The 13,343-nt window shown below is 47.5% G+C and overlaps 1 protein-coding gene across 1 annotated transcript in view; it reads right to left on the bottom strand.

The window, feature by feature from the left end:
* LOC140899856 (myeloperoxidase) overlaps positions 1 to 11,907 on the bottom strand; it is a 53,060-nt gene extending 41,153 nt beyond the window's left edge. The window contains exons 1-3 of the mRNA XM_073316024.2: positions 11,754 to 11,907; positions 9,413 to 9,536; positions 292 to 421 (exon numbers count right to left, since the gene is read on the bottom strand). Of these exons, the coding sequence (XP_073172125.2) occupies positions 292 to 421; positions 9,413 to 9,536; positions 11,754 to 11,907 (408 nt within the window). The remainder of the gene's footprint in view (positions 1 to 291; positions 422 to 9,412; positions 9,537 to 11,753) is intronic.
* Positions 11,908 to 13,343: the final 1,436 nt, after the last annotated feature.

Below are 13,343 nucleotides of genomic sequence, written 5' to 3'. Positions count from 1 at the left end.
AGCGCTTTCTTCTCCACAGGAGGGTAACAGGAATGCTATTCGGTGGGCATGAATTCCCTGCACATGCAGCACCTGCCAAGGTATGAGGTGTGTGGAGTGCTCGAAGCAACACAGCCCAGCACAAGACACATGTACTGCTTAAGCCTCACTTGTGCCCTCAGAATAGACTTAAATGGGGCAGTAGCCTGGCCTGGGCCTCTGCCCAGGGAGCACTTCCCCCAGCCATGGACAGGTCTGAAATATGGGAGTCATTGATTACACAAGGAATCAAACGACCTCACAGGCTCGTACCAGTGGGAGCGGAAATCCATTGTAAAGTTTTCCTTCAGTTAACCCTCTGGGAAGAGACACTCCATCCTCATACTCCGCCGGGAGCCATCGGGCATATCCGTGATTGGAAGCTCCAAAATAAGAATGCTTCCTGGAACATTGGGAAGAAAACAAACAAGTAAACTATTTCAGAAAGGACACGCCCTGCAGAGAAGCAGAATTTCTTTTTCTCCCGGGAACCTAAGTTGAATTGCTCGAACGATAGAAAGGAATCGTTTTCGGGTTCAGAGGCAACAGCTATATTGTGGACAGACAACCCTCTGAGGCAAAGGCTCAAAGTCTCTTAGCGCAGGCTGTGGTTAATACTGAGGTAAAAGGACGAATCCTCATGTTGTTGTTATACTCACATTTGTAATTCAGAATTTAAACCTAAGCTACTTATATGGTCTCCATCACGGCAGTATGAGTGCCTCACAACCCTCAATATACCTGTGCTCACAACGAGAGCTAATCCAAAAACAGGAATCCATTCCCATGGAAAAATGTGTGTTTTTAGAAACGTTTTCATCCCAAGCCAAGACAAAATATCAAAAACATTATTTTTTTCAAGGGAAGGGATTTAAAGAAACTTTCTCTTTTGGGAGAGCCGAAAGGCAATTTTTTGGCTTTCTGGCTGCCTGTGAAATTGACAAGAGCCTTCCAGCCTTGCTGCAGGTGAGGCAAAGAGCCCCTATGCCAGTGGTAGGCAACCTGCGGCCCACAGGCCACATGCGGACCATCAGGGTAATCCGCTGGCAGGCCACCAGACAGTTTGTTTACATTTGCATGGCTGCTCACAGCTCCCAGTGGCCACGGTTTGCCATTCCTGGCCAATAGGAGCTGCGGGAAGCAGCAGCCAGCACGTTCCTGCAGCTCCAATTGGCCGGGAACAGCAAACCACAGCCACTGGGAGCTGCAGGCGGCCATACAAATGTAAACAAACTGTCTGGTGGCCTGCCAGTGGATTACCTTGATGGGCCATGTCAAGGTTCCTCCCCCACTCTGAACTCTAGGGTACAGATGTGGGGACTTGCATGAAAACCTCCGAAGCTTACTTTCACCAGATTAGGTTAAAACTTCTCCAAGGTACATATTAATTTTATCCTTTGTCCCTGGATCTCCACTGCCACCACCAAACTCTAACTGAGTTTACTGGGAAACGTAGTTTGGACACATCTTTCCCCCCAAAATCCTCCCAACCCTTGCACCCCACTTCCTGGGGAAGGTTTGGTAAAAATCTGCACCAATTTGCATAGGTGACCACAGACCCAAACCCTTGGATCTTAGAACAATGAAAAAGCATGCAGTTTTCTAACAAGAAGACTTTTAATAGAAGTAAAGAAATCACCTCTGTAAAATCAGGATGGTAGATACCTTACAGGGTAATTAGATTCAAAACATAGAGAATCCCTCTAGGCAAAACCTTAAGTTACAAAAAGGACACACAGACAGGAATAGTCATTCTATTCAGCACAGTTCTTTTCTCAGCCATTTAAAGAAATCATAATCTAACACGTACCTAGCTAGATTACTTACTAAAGTTCTAAGACTCCATTCCTGTTCTATCCCGGCAAAAGCAGCATACAAACAGACACAGACCCCTTGTTTCTCTCCCTCCTCCCAGCTTTTGAAAGTATCTTGTCTCCTCATTGGTCATTTTGGTCAGGTGCCAGCGAGGTTACCTTTAGCTTCTTAACCCTTTACAGGTGAGAGGAGTTTTCCTCTGGCCAGGAGGGATTTTAAAGGGGTTTACCCTTCCCTTTATATTTATGACAGGCCACATGCAGCCCATGGGCCACAGGTTGCCCACCACTGCCCTATGCTCTTCCTGCTCACCTCCCCCACAGCTCTAGAAGCCAGAGGTTTAGAGCACCCAACAGGATTTAGGTGCCCCACTGGACACCTATCTGCATAATTAGGCACCTAAATCCTTTGAAAATCTGGACCCTAACTCCCACTGAAATCATGTAATACACCTAAAGTGAACATGTCACCATTAACCGTGTACCTGAAAGGACCATAGATTGGTGTATTTTTACAATACACCAAACTGCAGGCACTTCTTTTTTGTGTCAAGGTCATTAATGAAAATATTGAATAAGCTCGTTCCCAAGGCTGATCCTTGAGGAACTCCACTGGCAACCTCCCTCCAGACTTATAGTTTCCCTTTCAGCACAACCCATTCATAGAATCATAGAATATCAGGGTTGGAAGGGACCCCAGAAGGTCATCTAGTCCAACCCCCTGCTCAAAGCAGGACCAATTCCCAGTTAAATCATCCCAGCCAGGGCTTTGTCAAGCCTGACCTTAAAAACCTCTAAGGAAGGAGATTCTACCACCTCCCTAGGTAATGCATTCCAGTGTTTCACCACCCTCTTAGGGAAAAGTTTTTCCTAATATCCAATCTAAACCTCCCCCACTGCAACTTGAGACCATTACTCCTCGTTCTGTCATCTGCTACCATTGAGAACAGTCTAGAGCCATTCTCTTTGGAACCCCCTTTCAGGTAGTTGAAAGCAGCTATCAAATCCCCCCTCATTCTTCTCTTCTGCAGGCTAAACAATCCCAGCTCCCTCAGCCTCTCCTCATAAGTCATGTGTTCCAGACCCCTAATCATTTTTGTTGCCCTTCGCTGGACTCTCTCCAATTTATCCACATCCTTCTTGAAGTGTGGGGCCCAAAACTGGACACAGTACTCCAGATGAGGCCTCACCAATGTCGAACAGAGGGGAACGATCACGTCCCTCGATCTGCTGGCAATGCCCCTACTTATACATCCCAAAATGCCATTGGCCTTCTTGGCAACAAGGGCACACTGCTGACTCATATCCAGCTTCTCGTCCACTGTCACCCCTAGGTCCTTTTCCGCAGAACTGCTGCCTAGCCATTCGGTCCCTAGTCTGTAGCTGTGCATTGGGTTCTTCCGTCCTAAGTGCAGGACCCTGCACTTATCCTTATTGAACCTCAACAGATTCCTTTTGGCCCAATCTTCCAATTGGTCTAGGTCCTTCTGTATCCTATCCCTCCCCTCCAGCGTATCTACCACTCCTCCCAGTTTAGTATCATCCGCAAATTTGCTGAGAGTGCAATCCACACCATCCTCCAGATCATTTATGAAGATATTGAATAAAACCGGCCCTAGGACCGACCCTTGGGGCACTCCACTTGATACCGGCTGCCAACTAGACATGGAGCCATTGATCACTACCCGTTGAGCCCGACAATCTAGCCAGCTTTCTACCCACCTTATAGTGCATTCATCCAGCCCATACTTCCTTAACTTGCTGACAAGAATACTATGGGTGACCGTGTCAAAAGCTTTGCTAAAGTCAAGAAACAATACATCCACTGCTTTCCCTTCATCCACAGAACCAGTAAGCTCATCATAAAAGGCGATTAGATTAGTCAGGCATGACCTTCCCTTGGTGAATCCATGCTGGCTGTTCCTGATCACTTTCCTCTCATGCAAGTGCTTCGGGATTGATTCTTTGAGGACCTGCTCCATGATTTTTCCAGGGACTGAGGTGAGGCTGACTGGCCTGTAGTTCCCAGGATCTTCCTTCTTCCCTTTTTTAAAGATTGGCTCTACATTAGCCTTTTTTCAGTCATCCGGGACTTCCCCGGTTTGCCACGAGTTTTCAAAGATAATGGCCAGTGGCTCTGCAATCACAGCCGCCAATTCCTTCAGCACTCTCGGATGCAACTCGTCCGGCCCCATGGACTTGTGCACGTCCAGCTTTTCTAAATAGTCCCTAACCACCTCTATCTCCAGAGAGGGCTGGCCATCTCTTCTGCATTTTGTGATGCCCAGCGCAGCAGTCTGGGAGCTGACCTTGTTAGTGAAAACAGAGGCAAAAAAAGCATTGAGTACATTAGCTTTTTCCACATCCTCTGTCACTAGGTTGCCTCCCTCATTCAGTAAGGGGCCCACACATTCCTTGGCTTTCTTCTTGTTGCCAACATACCTGAAGAAACCCTTCTTGTTACTCTTGACATCTCTGGCTAGCTGCAGCTCCAGGTGCGATTTGGCCCTCCCGATAACATTCCTACATGCCCGAGCAATATTTTTATACTCTTCCCTGGTCATATGTCCAACTTTCCACTTCTTGTAAGCTTCTTTTTTATGTTTAAGATCCGCTAGGATTTCACCATTAAGCCAAGCTGGTCGCCTGCCATATTTACTATTCTTTCGACTCATCGGGATGGTTTGTCCCTGTAACCTCAACAGGGATTCCTTGAAATACAGCCAGCTCTCCTGGACTCCTTTCCCCTTCAAGTTAGTCCCCCAGGGGATCCTGGCCATCCGTTCCCTGAGGGAGTCGAAGTCTGCTTTCCTGAAGTCCAGGGTCCGTATCCTGCTGCTTACCTTTCTTCCCTGCGTCAGGATCCTGAACTCAACCAACTCATGGTCACTGCCTCCCAGATTCCCATCCACTTTTGCTTCCCCCACTAATTCTACCCAGTTTGTGAGCAGCAGGTCAAGAAAAGCGCCCCCCCCCTAGTTGGCTCCTCTAGCACTTGCGCCAGAAAATTGTCCCCTACGCTTTCCAAAAACTTCCTGGATTGTCTATGCACCGCTGTATTGCTCTCCCAGCAGATATCAGGAAAATTAAAGTCACCCATGAGAATCAGGGCATGCGATCTAGTAGCTTCCATGAGCTGCCGGAAGAAAGCCTCATCCACCTCATCCCCCTGGTCCGGTGGTCTATAGCAGACTCCCACCACTACATCACTCTTGTTGCACACACTTCTAAACTTAATCCAGAGACACTCAGGTTTTTCTGCAGTTTCGTACCGGAGCTCTGAGCAGTCATACTGCTCCCTTACATACAGTGCTACTCCCCCACCTTTTCTGCCCTGCCTGTCCTTCCTGAACAGTTTATAACCATCCATGACAGTACTCCAGTCATGTGAGTTATCCCACCAAGTCTCTGTTATTCCGATCACGTCATAGTTCCTTGACATCACCAGGACCTCCAGTTCTCCCTGCTTGTTTCCAAGGCTTTGTGCATTTGTATATAAGCACTTGAGATAACCTGTTGATCGCCCCTCATTGCCAGTATGAGGCAGGAGCCCTCCCCTCACAGACATTCCTGCCTGTGCTTCCTCCCGGTATCCCGCTTTCCCACTTACCTCAGGGCTTTGGTCTCCTTCCCCCGGTGAACCTAGTTTAAAGCCCTCCTCACTAGGTTAGCCAGCCTGCTGGCAAAGATGCTCTTCCCTCTCTTCGTAAGATGGAGCCCGTCTCTGCCCAGCACTCCTCCTTCATGGAACACCATCCCATGGTCAAAGAAACCAAAGCCTTCTCTCCGACACCACCTGCGTAGCCATTCGTTGACTTCCACGGTTCGACGCTCCCTACCTAGGCCTTTTCCTTCCACGGGGAGGATGGACGAGAACACCACTTGCGCCTCCAACTCCTTTATCCTTCTTCCTAGAGCCACATAGTCCGCAGTGATCCGCTCAAGGTCATTCTTGGCAGTATCATTGGTGCCCACGTGGAGAAGCAGGAAGGGGTAGCGATCTGAGGGCTTGATGAGTCTCGGCAGTCTCTCCGTCACATCGTGAATCTTAGCCCCTGGCAAGCAGCAGACTTCTCAGTTTTCCCAGTCAGGGCGGCAGATAGATGACTCATTGTCATCTCCCTTTCAGCCAGTTCCTTACCCACCTCTCAATTCCTGTACCAATCCCCATCTTCTCTATGTCAAAAACAGACTCCAACGAGAGACTGCTGAATTGGTATTAATTTGCAATATGAATACAATTAACTTAGGCTTGAATAGAGACTTGGAGTGGATGGGTCATTACACAAAGTAAAACTCTTTCCCCTTTTTTATTCCCTCCCATCCCCCACCGTTCCTCAGACGTTCTTGTCAACTGCTGGAAATGGCCCACCTTGGTTATCCCTACAAAAGGTTCCCCCGCCGCCCCGCTCTCCTGCTGGTAATAGCTCACCTTAAGTGATCACTCTCGTTACAGTGTGTATGGTAACACCCATTGTTTCACATTTTCTATGTATATAAATCTCCCCACTGTAATTTCCACTGAATGCATCCAATGAAGTGAGCTGTAGCTCACGAAAGCTTATGCTCAAATAAATTTGTTAGTCTCTAAGGTGCCACAAGTCCTCCTTTTCTTTTTGTGAATACAGACTAACACAGCTGCTACTCTGAAATCTATGTTAATAGTTTCCCATGTGGTACTGTGTCTAATATTTTACTGAAGTCCAGATAAATTAGATCTACTGCATTTCCCTTATGAAAGAAATCATCCATTTTATCAAAGAGAGATTTCAGATTAGTCTGACATGATCTGCCTTTGTTTGCAGTGTTGTAGCCATGTGGGTCCAATAAAATATATTACCAGTTTATGTATGGAGGATCTGTAACCTGCTTGTATCATCTGTCAGGGTGAGACACTGATTCAAATCCTGCTTAGTTTTTAGAAATTAGACTGCAAATTTATTTTTCTTTCTTAAGTAACCAACTCTGATCTCTATGCCTGCTACTTATAATCACTTAAAATCTATTTTTGTACTTAATAAATGTGTTTATATTTTACCTAAAACAATGTGTTTTGGTTGAAGTGCTTGGGAGGGATAGCTCAGTGGTTTGAGCATTGGCCTGCTAAACCCAAGATTGTGAGTTCAATCCTTGAGGGAGCCATTTAGGGGGTTCTGGGGCAAAATTGGGGATTGGTCCTGCTTTGAACAGGGGGTTGGACTAGATGACCTCCTGAGGTCCCTTCCAACCCTGATATTCTATGAATCTATGAATCTATGAAATCTCAGCCACAGGTGCCGACTTTCCAAAGGGCCAGGGGGTGCCCAAGCCCCGCCTCTGCCCCAGGCCCCGCTCCCATTCCACCTCTTCCCCCAAGGCCCCACCCCTGCTCCACCCACACCCTGCCTCTTCCCACCCAGTTCCGCCACCCCCCCCCAAGCGCACCGTGTCCTCACTCCTCCTACACCTTCCCAGCTTCCTGCATATTGTGAAACAGCTGATTGCGGTGGACAGGAGGAGTGGGGAAGGAGAGAGAGGTGCTGATCCACGGGGCTGCCAGCAGGTGGGAGACGCTGGTGGGGGAGCTGATAGGGGTGCTGCCGGTGGGTGCTCAGCACCCACCATTTTTCCCCCATGTGTGCTCCAGCCCTGGAGCACCCACAGAGTCAGAGCAGCTCAGTTTACAAAGGCTAGTGTGTATCCATTCCACACTGAGGGAGGGCCAAACTGGATAATGAACTTACACTGGTCAGGCTTCTGACTATTGCAAGATGGAACAGTTCTGGGGTGTAAGACTGGGGAACTGAGAGAAATTGACTGGAGCCTCCCTACAGATGGTTCATGAGTGGCTGGGAGATCATTCATGTAATACAGCTGGATGTGTCCCTGCCTGTGGATGTCTGTGTAAATGTAGTGTCTGTCAGAGGATTCTTGATAGACATCAGCATCACAGTGTGAAAGGGATACCCCAGGTTGGTGGGACAGAGGGCTCAGTGGTCCCACAGTCCCGGTTGCACCCTGGGGCCCCTGTCACACCATGAGTGGGGGGGTTTAAGAACAAGTTGGACAAACCCCTGTCAGGGATGGTCAAGGTTTATTTGGCCCTGCCCCAGCACAGATGGGATGTACTCGATGACCTTTTGAGCTCCCTTCCAGGTCTACATTTCTATGATTTCTTGTATGCTGTCATCTTAGTTTTACAAAAAGAAAAGGGGTACTTGTGGCACCTTAGAGACTAACCAATTTATTAGAGCATAAGCTTTCGTGAGCTACAGCTCACTTCATCAGATGAAGTGAGCTGTAGCTCACGAAAGCTCATGCTCAAATAAATTGGTTAGTCTCTAAGGTGCCACAAGTACCCCTTTTCTTTTTGCGAATACAGACTAACACGGCTGTTACTCTGAAACCTATCTTAGTTTTAGTATCACTTTGAGGTGGTTATTCATCGAGTTATGTGTGGAGCTCTTCCCTACAAGCTTTGCCCTTTGCTTGGAATGCAAAATCCAGATAATTTTTGCACCTTTGACTTAAAGAAATTCCAAACCTCCTTGTGATGGGATTTACAGACCTCACACCATGGTAAAAGGAATGGTGGAACAGTACTGGATCAAGAAAGCCCTGCTCCTCAGCAGCTATCAGGCATTCTTGCTATGGAAGACCTGCTTAAAAGGGAGTTCTGGCAGAGAATCATAGAATATCAGTGTTGGAAGGGACCTCAGCAGATCATCTAGTACAACCCCCTGCTCAAAGCAGGGCCAATCGCCACTTTTTGCCCAGATCCCTAAATGGCCCCCTTGAGGATTGAACTTACAACTCTGGGTTTAGCAGGCCAATGCTCAAACCATTGAGCTATCCCTCCCTCCAGAGGGGCGTGTGCAGGAGACACTGACTACAAGAAGTCAGACAAGCTGCAGCCACTGAGGCAGAGCAATCTACAGGGGAAGGACAGGGACTGGCTGGGATCCCCTTTCCCCTGACTAAGAGGGGACAACTGGATTCCAAGGGTGAGCTAGGAAGCATCCCTGCCCACCCACAGCTGAAGCCCAGAATTACCAACACTGTGGAAGCAGAAGGCTGGGCCATGCCCCAAACTGAAGGGAAACAAGAAGGTAGGAAGTGATACAGGGAAGGCTGATCCAGAATGGCAGTCAGAACCATCCCTCGCCTCTCTCCGTTGGGCCCTGCACTGGGATTCGGTGGAGAGGAAGGGCCCAGATCCCCCTATCCTTCCCTCTTCCCCTGGCCTCCTGAGAGATATCGGAGGATTCCAGGGCCGGGGAGGGGGTGATGAATGGTGGCTTGGCTGCTGGGCCCCAGGGCTGCCTGGAAGACCAGCCTCAAGTCTTGGAGAGACTGTCCACAGTTTGACCAATAGGCCCCTGAGCAAAGCCTGCTACACTCCTCCAGATTAAAATCTCTTTGTTATGTGTTTGTACAGCACCTCTCTTGGATCCCTCCGTGTTAACACAATACAAATAACTACTAATACAATTGTTTCTGCTTGCTGGAATGGTGTTATACCGATAACATTCATGTGTCTATACTGGACACTATATACACTGAAGACCCTCTATTACACATGAAAAAAATCAATGCTTTACCTGTTGTTGCATTCTCCAGTAATGGTCCGGTAAATGCTACTCCTCGGGCACCTAATGGAACGAATCTGATAGTCGCAACCAGTTGCCTTGGAAATAATTTCCTTCTGCTTCCTACTTAGTACATCTGCAAGAGAAGCCAATCAGAGTGATGTCATTTCTGTCATAATTTCTGGAGCAGTCTCCAATAGTTCCATTTCATGGCTCCCTCAGCAGGAAAGCTCTACAAACAAATAGCATCTCATTTTAAAACACTTTCTAGTTTATACCAACAGAGTACACCAGTTTTCCTGCAGAATAAAGGCCCACTTCACATTCAGGAACTCACTCAGTACTTCATGTTCTAGGAATCATATTGTTTGCAACCTTCATCTCTCAGCAGTTTTGGAGCATCTGAAGTGGAGGACAGGTATCAGGACTGATTCAAAAGTGCTAATGACAAAATCCCTACATTTAGTATACCTGCCTGAGTCAAATACTGATGAGATAAAGTTCCTTTTGGGGGGTTTAAAATGTATGGTATTTTCAATGGCTATGGTGACATAATTTGAGGCTAGGTCAAGGGGACTAGGTCAGGACAAAGCAATGGGAGAATTACAGGATGGGGCAGGATGAGAAGGCGAGGCCGGTGTGTTGGGTTATCCCCCGTCCGGAGTGCCACCTGATGTACTGTGGTACCACTGAGCCTGCCAGTTCCACCAGTCTGGGTTCCCTTACTCTGCCCTGCTGAGCCAGGCCCTCAAGCTTCCTCCAGCAACATGCAGGTAAAGCCACACCCAGCTTCAGAAAGACACAGACACTGAGATCAGCTCTGCATGGGAAGACTCAGCTCAGGAATTGCCCGGCACTCACGTGCACACCCCCTCTGGAGTGTAAACCCAACATTGTATTGTCTTGCACTGCACAGAAATCTGTACCGAGTAAGCTCATGAAAATCGCCCCCCGCCCGCAGTGTGAAGGCAGATATGTACAGCTTTTTGCCCCCCAGTTATGGATTGCACAAACTGGTTTAAAGAAAACAAAACAAGTTTATTAACTACAAAGGACAGATTTTAAGGGATTGCTTTGATCTGTTTGCTATCCCTTATAGATTACTGAGCAAATAAAGCCAATACACAAACTAAACTTAATACACTAAAGAAACTGGCTACAAGTAGTAATTTCTCACCCTAAATGTTTTTTAAGCAGGTTTCAGAGATTCTTGAAGACAAACTGCTCTTGCTTGGCATCTTAGAATGCCAGATATTACTTTCACAGACCAGAGACCTTCTAGCCTGGGTCTAGTCTTTTCTTTCCCAATTCAATTGTAGATGTTTTCAGCAGTCACCTTGGACAGGGATTCAGTGAAGAACCAACCCTGATTAACTCATTTCCCTGCCTTAAATAGGATTTACATATGGCAGGAATCCTTCATTTCCCAGTTTGATCCCCACCCTCTTTGTGGAAAAATACTAGCAGTCCAAGATGGAGTCCAGTACCAGGTGACATGCTAACATGACCCTGCCGTGTCAAAGCAGCCATAAATCCTCCAGAAGACTTCCCAGGAAGGTGGGAGATTAGCATCTTCAAAGTCCTATTGTTCTCCCTAATGGCCCATTGGCTAACCAGCCAGACTGATTGCATTTTGTTTGGTGGGCAGTCCCCAGGTGAAAACACTTTTGTATTTGATACGTAGTCCCTATTCCTAACTTCAGATATAGAAATGATACATGTATACAAATAGGATAATCATATTCAGTAAATTATAACCTTTCCAATGATACCTCACATGTCCCATCTTGCATAGAACACATTTTAGTTATGTCATATTCATATCATAAAAATATCTCTATGAAGAATATGGGACATAGGGTCACACCTTCCCCACCTCCCCTTGAGGGTTGGTCACTGACTAATGCAAAGATAATGTGCCTAAAATCCTCTTTAGGTCTTGGTTGTCTAACTTCCCAGTGTTACCAAAAAATTTTGTTATTCACAGATGCTTTTACAAAGTCCTGGGTTTCTTTTTCCAAGTTGCCTGAAAGCCTTTTAGTGTACAGCATTGTTAACACAATGTAGCTATTAATATCTTTTCGAGTGTAGGTGTCTTGGCATTTAGCCACCAATGCCACAAGGTGGGGTGCCTCAGTTTCCCCTTCCACACAGCAGTCTAAGTTTGTTATGCTTTTTTTCTGCTGTGCCAAGCTCTAAGCTTGTTTACAGGTACTAGCTGAGAAGCTAGTTCTTATAGGACTTCCTTGTTACTACTTCTAGCTTGTTCAAACGTGTCTTCCAAAAGTCATGCATGTTACACATTGACAGGTTTCCTGCTAATTAGCCATTTACAGTCTTATGTGCACAATACCTGTGATATTAAACTTTCCTTTCACGATCCGAAGCAGCTTCTTCTTCAGGAGGCTCAGGGTGGTTTCCATGTAATCGGCAGCCCGGATTGCAGACCTGGTTCCTGCCACTGGCTCCTTTAAATGTTTCAGGAAGTCTGAGGGGCTGACATCCATTTCCCCTGTGGTCTCTTTTGCTCTGGAAAAAAAAGGACCCCCAAAGTGGTGCACCAGTCACTGCTGTCCACAGCCCAGCCCTCTAAAATGAGACCTGCACTGGTATGTGGGAACTAAGTCCAGGCCCAAAACAACTGAGGAGCAGAGCTGCAGCAGCCAGCTCCACGCTGACCTTTCCTGCACTCTGACCAGCAGCCTCAGGGTTCCCAGGTCATCGCTGCAAGGGACACACCATTCCAGTCTGTAACCCCTGCTTGGCAAACATTTGCTAATTTCTGTAAACAATTCAACTTTGTGTTATGCTTCTTCTTATACAGAATCATGCTAATTTATATGAAGTGGTTGGGTTTGTGAATTGCCTGCTAGTGTAGTGAAGGCAGTGGATCTCATGAGACCTCTAGATAGCCTTATAGGTAGTGCTGGGGAGGAGCCAGTGGTCATGGTATGTGTAGGTACCAATGAGATAGGGAAAGCTGGGACAGAGATGAATTGGGGGAAGGATGAATTGGGGCTGCGGGGAAGTGGCCCGGGGAACTATAGCAGCAACACAGTTTAGCACGGTGGACGGATGCTATCGATAGGGTCATATATATATATATGCTATCGTTAGGGTCGCTGGGCTGAGACCCATAGTAGAGGGGGCCCAGGTCGCTCCCACCAGCCCCTGGGAAATTGGCATGGACTCTGATACACCCCAGAAGGGGAACTGAACTCTATAAGTGGCCTAGCTGAAGATCTGGGGCCAGAAAGGCCCAGAGAGGCAAAGAGCCTCCAGGGAGGAAGCCCTGGGGCACATGGACCCACGCCAGGGTCAAGACTACTAGAAGAGCAGGGACAATTTCAGAGAGCCCAGAAGGGACTGAGACAGTTAGAACCAGGGTACTGTGATAGGCCTTCTGGATTGATTGAGGAGCGAGCCCAAAGGTCAGGCTGCAGATCGAGGGCTGCAGAGGGCGCTGAAATATACATCCAACAGGGGGCCTAACCCAGAAGGGGGTTGATTTTTATCTCACATACAGACTGTGTGACTCAGCCGGAGGGCTAAGTCACCAAAGATCCACCACAAACAAAGAAAGAGAGAGCAGGGACACGCAGAGACGGGGCATTCATGAGAATTGGAAGCATCCCATTACATATGGTACCAGAAATGGGATATTTGAACTAGCCTTTGCAAGCAAGGGGAGCAAGGAGCTCTTCTAATAAGAGTTCTAGGCCAGCAGCAGCAGAAGCTACAAAGCTCCAGCAAGCTGCCCAGCAGCAGCAACTCCAGGATCACCAATCTCAGGCTTGGCAGGGAGCCCGTCAACCATGACAGTGTCCACTCAGGACCAGCCGTCATAGGTGCCACAAAGGAAAAAGCCATAATGCTCCACCATGGTGCTGCAGGTATTATGGGCAAGTGGGTCAGGCAAAACGGTTTCACCCTGATCCAAGCC

The sequence above is a fragment of the Lepidochelys kempii genome, chromosome 17 (assembly GCF_965140285.1).
Source record: "Lepidochelys kempii isolate rLepKem1 chromosome 17, rLepKem1.hap1, whole genome shotgun sequence".
In the NCBI taxonomy this organism is placed as follows: domain Eukaryota; kingdom Metazoa; phylum Chordata; order Testudines; family Cheloniidae; genus Lepidochelys; species Lepidochelys kempii.
Note: the sequence above shows the minus strand (reverse complement) of the source record. Positions and strands in the feature narration are given on the sequence as shown.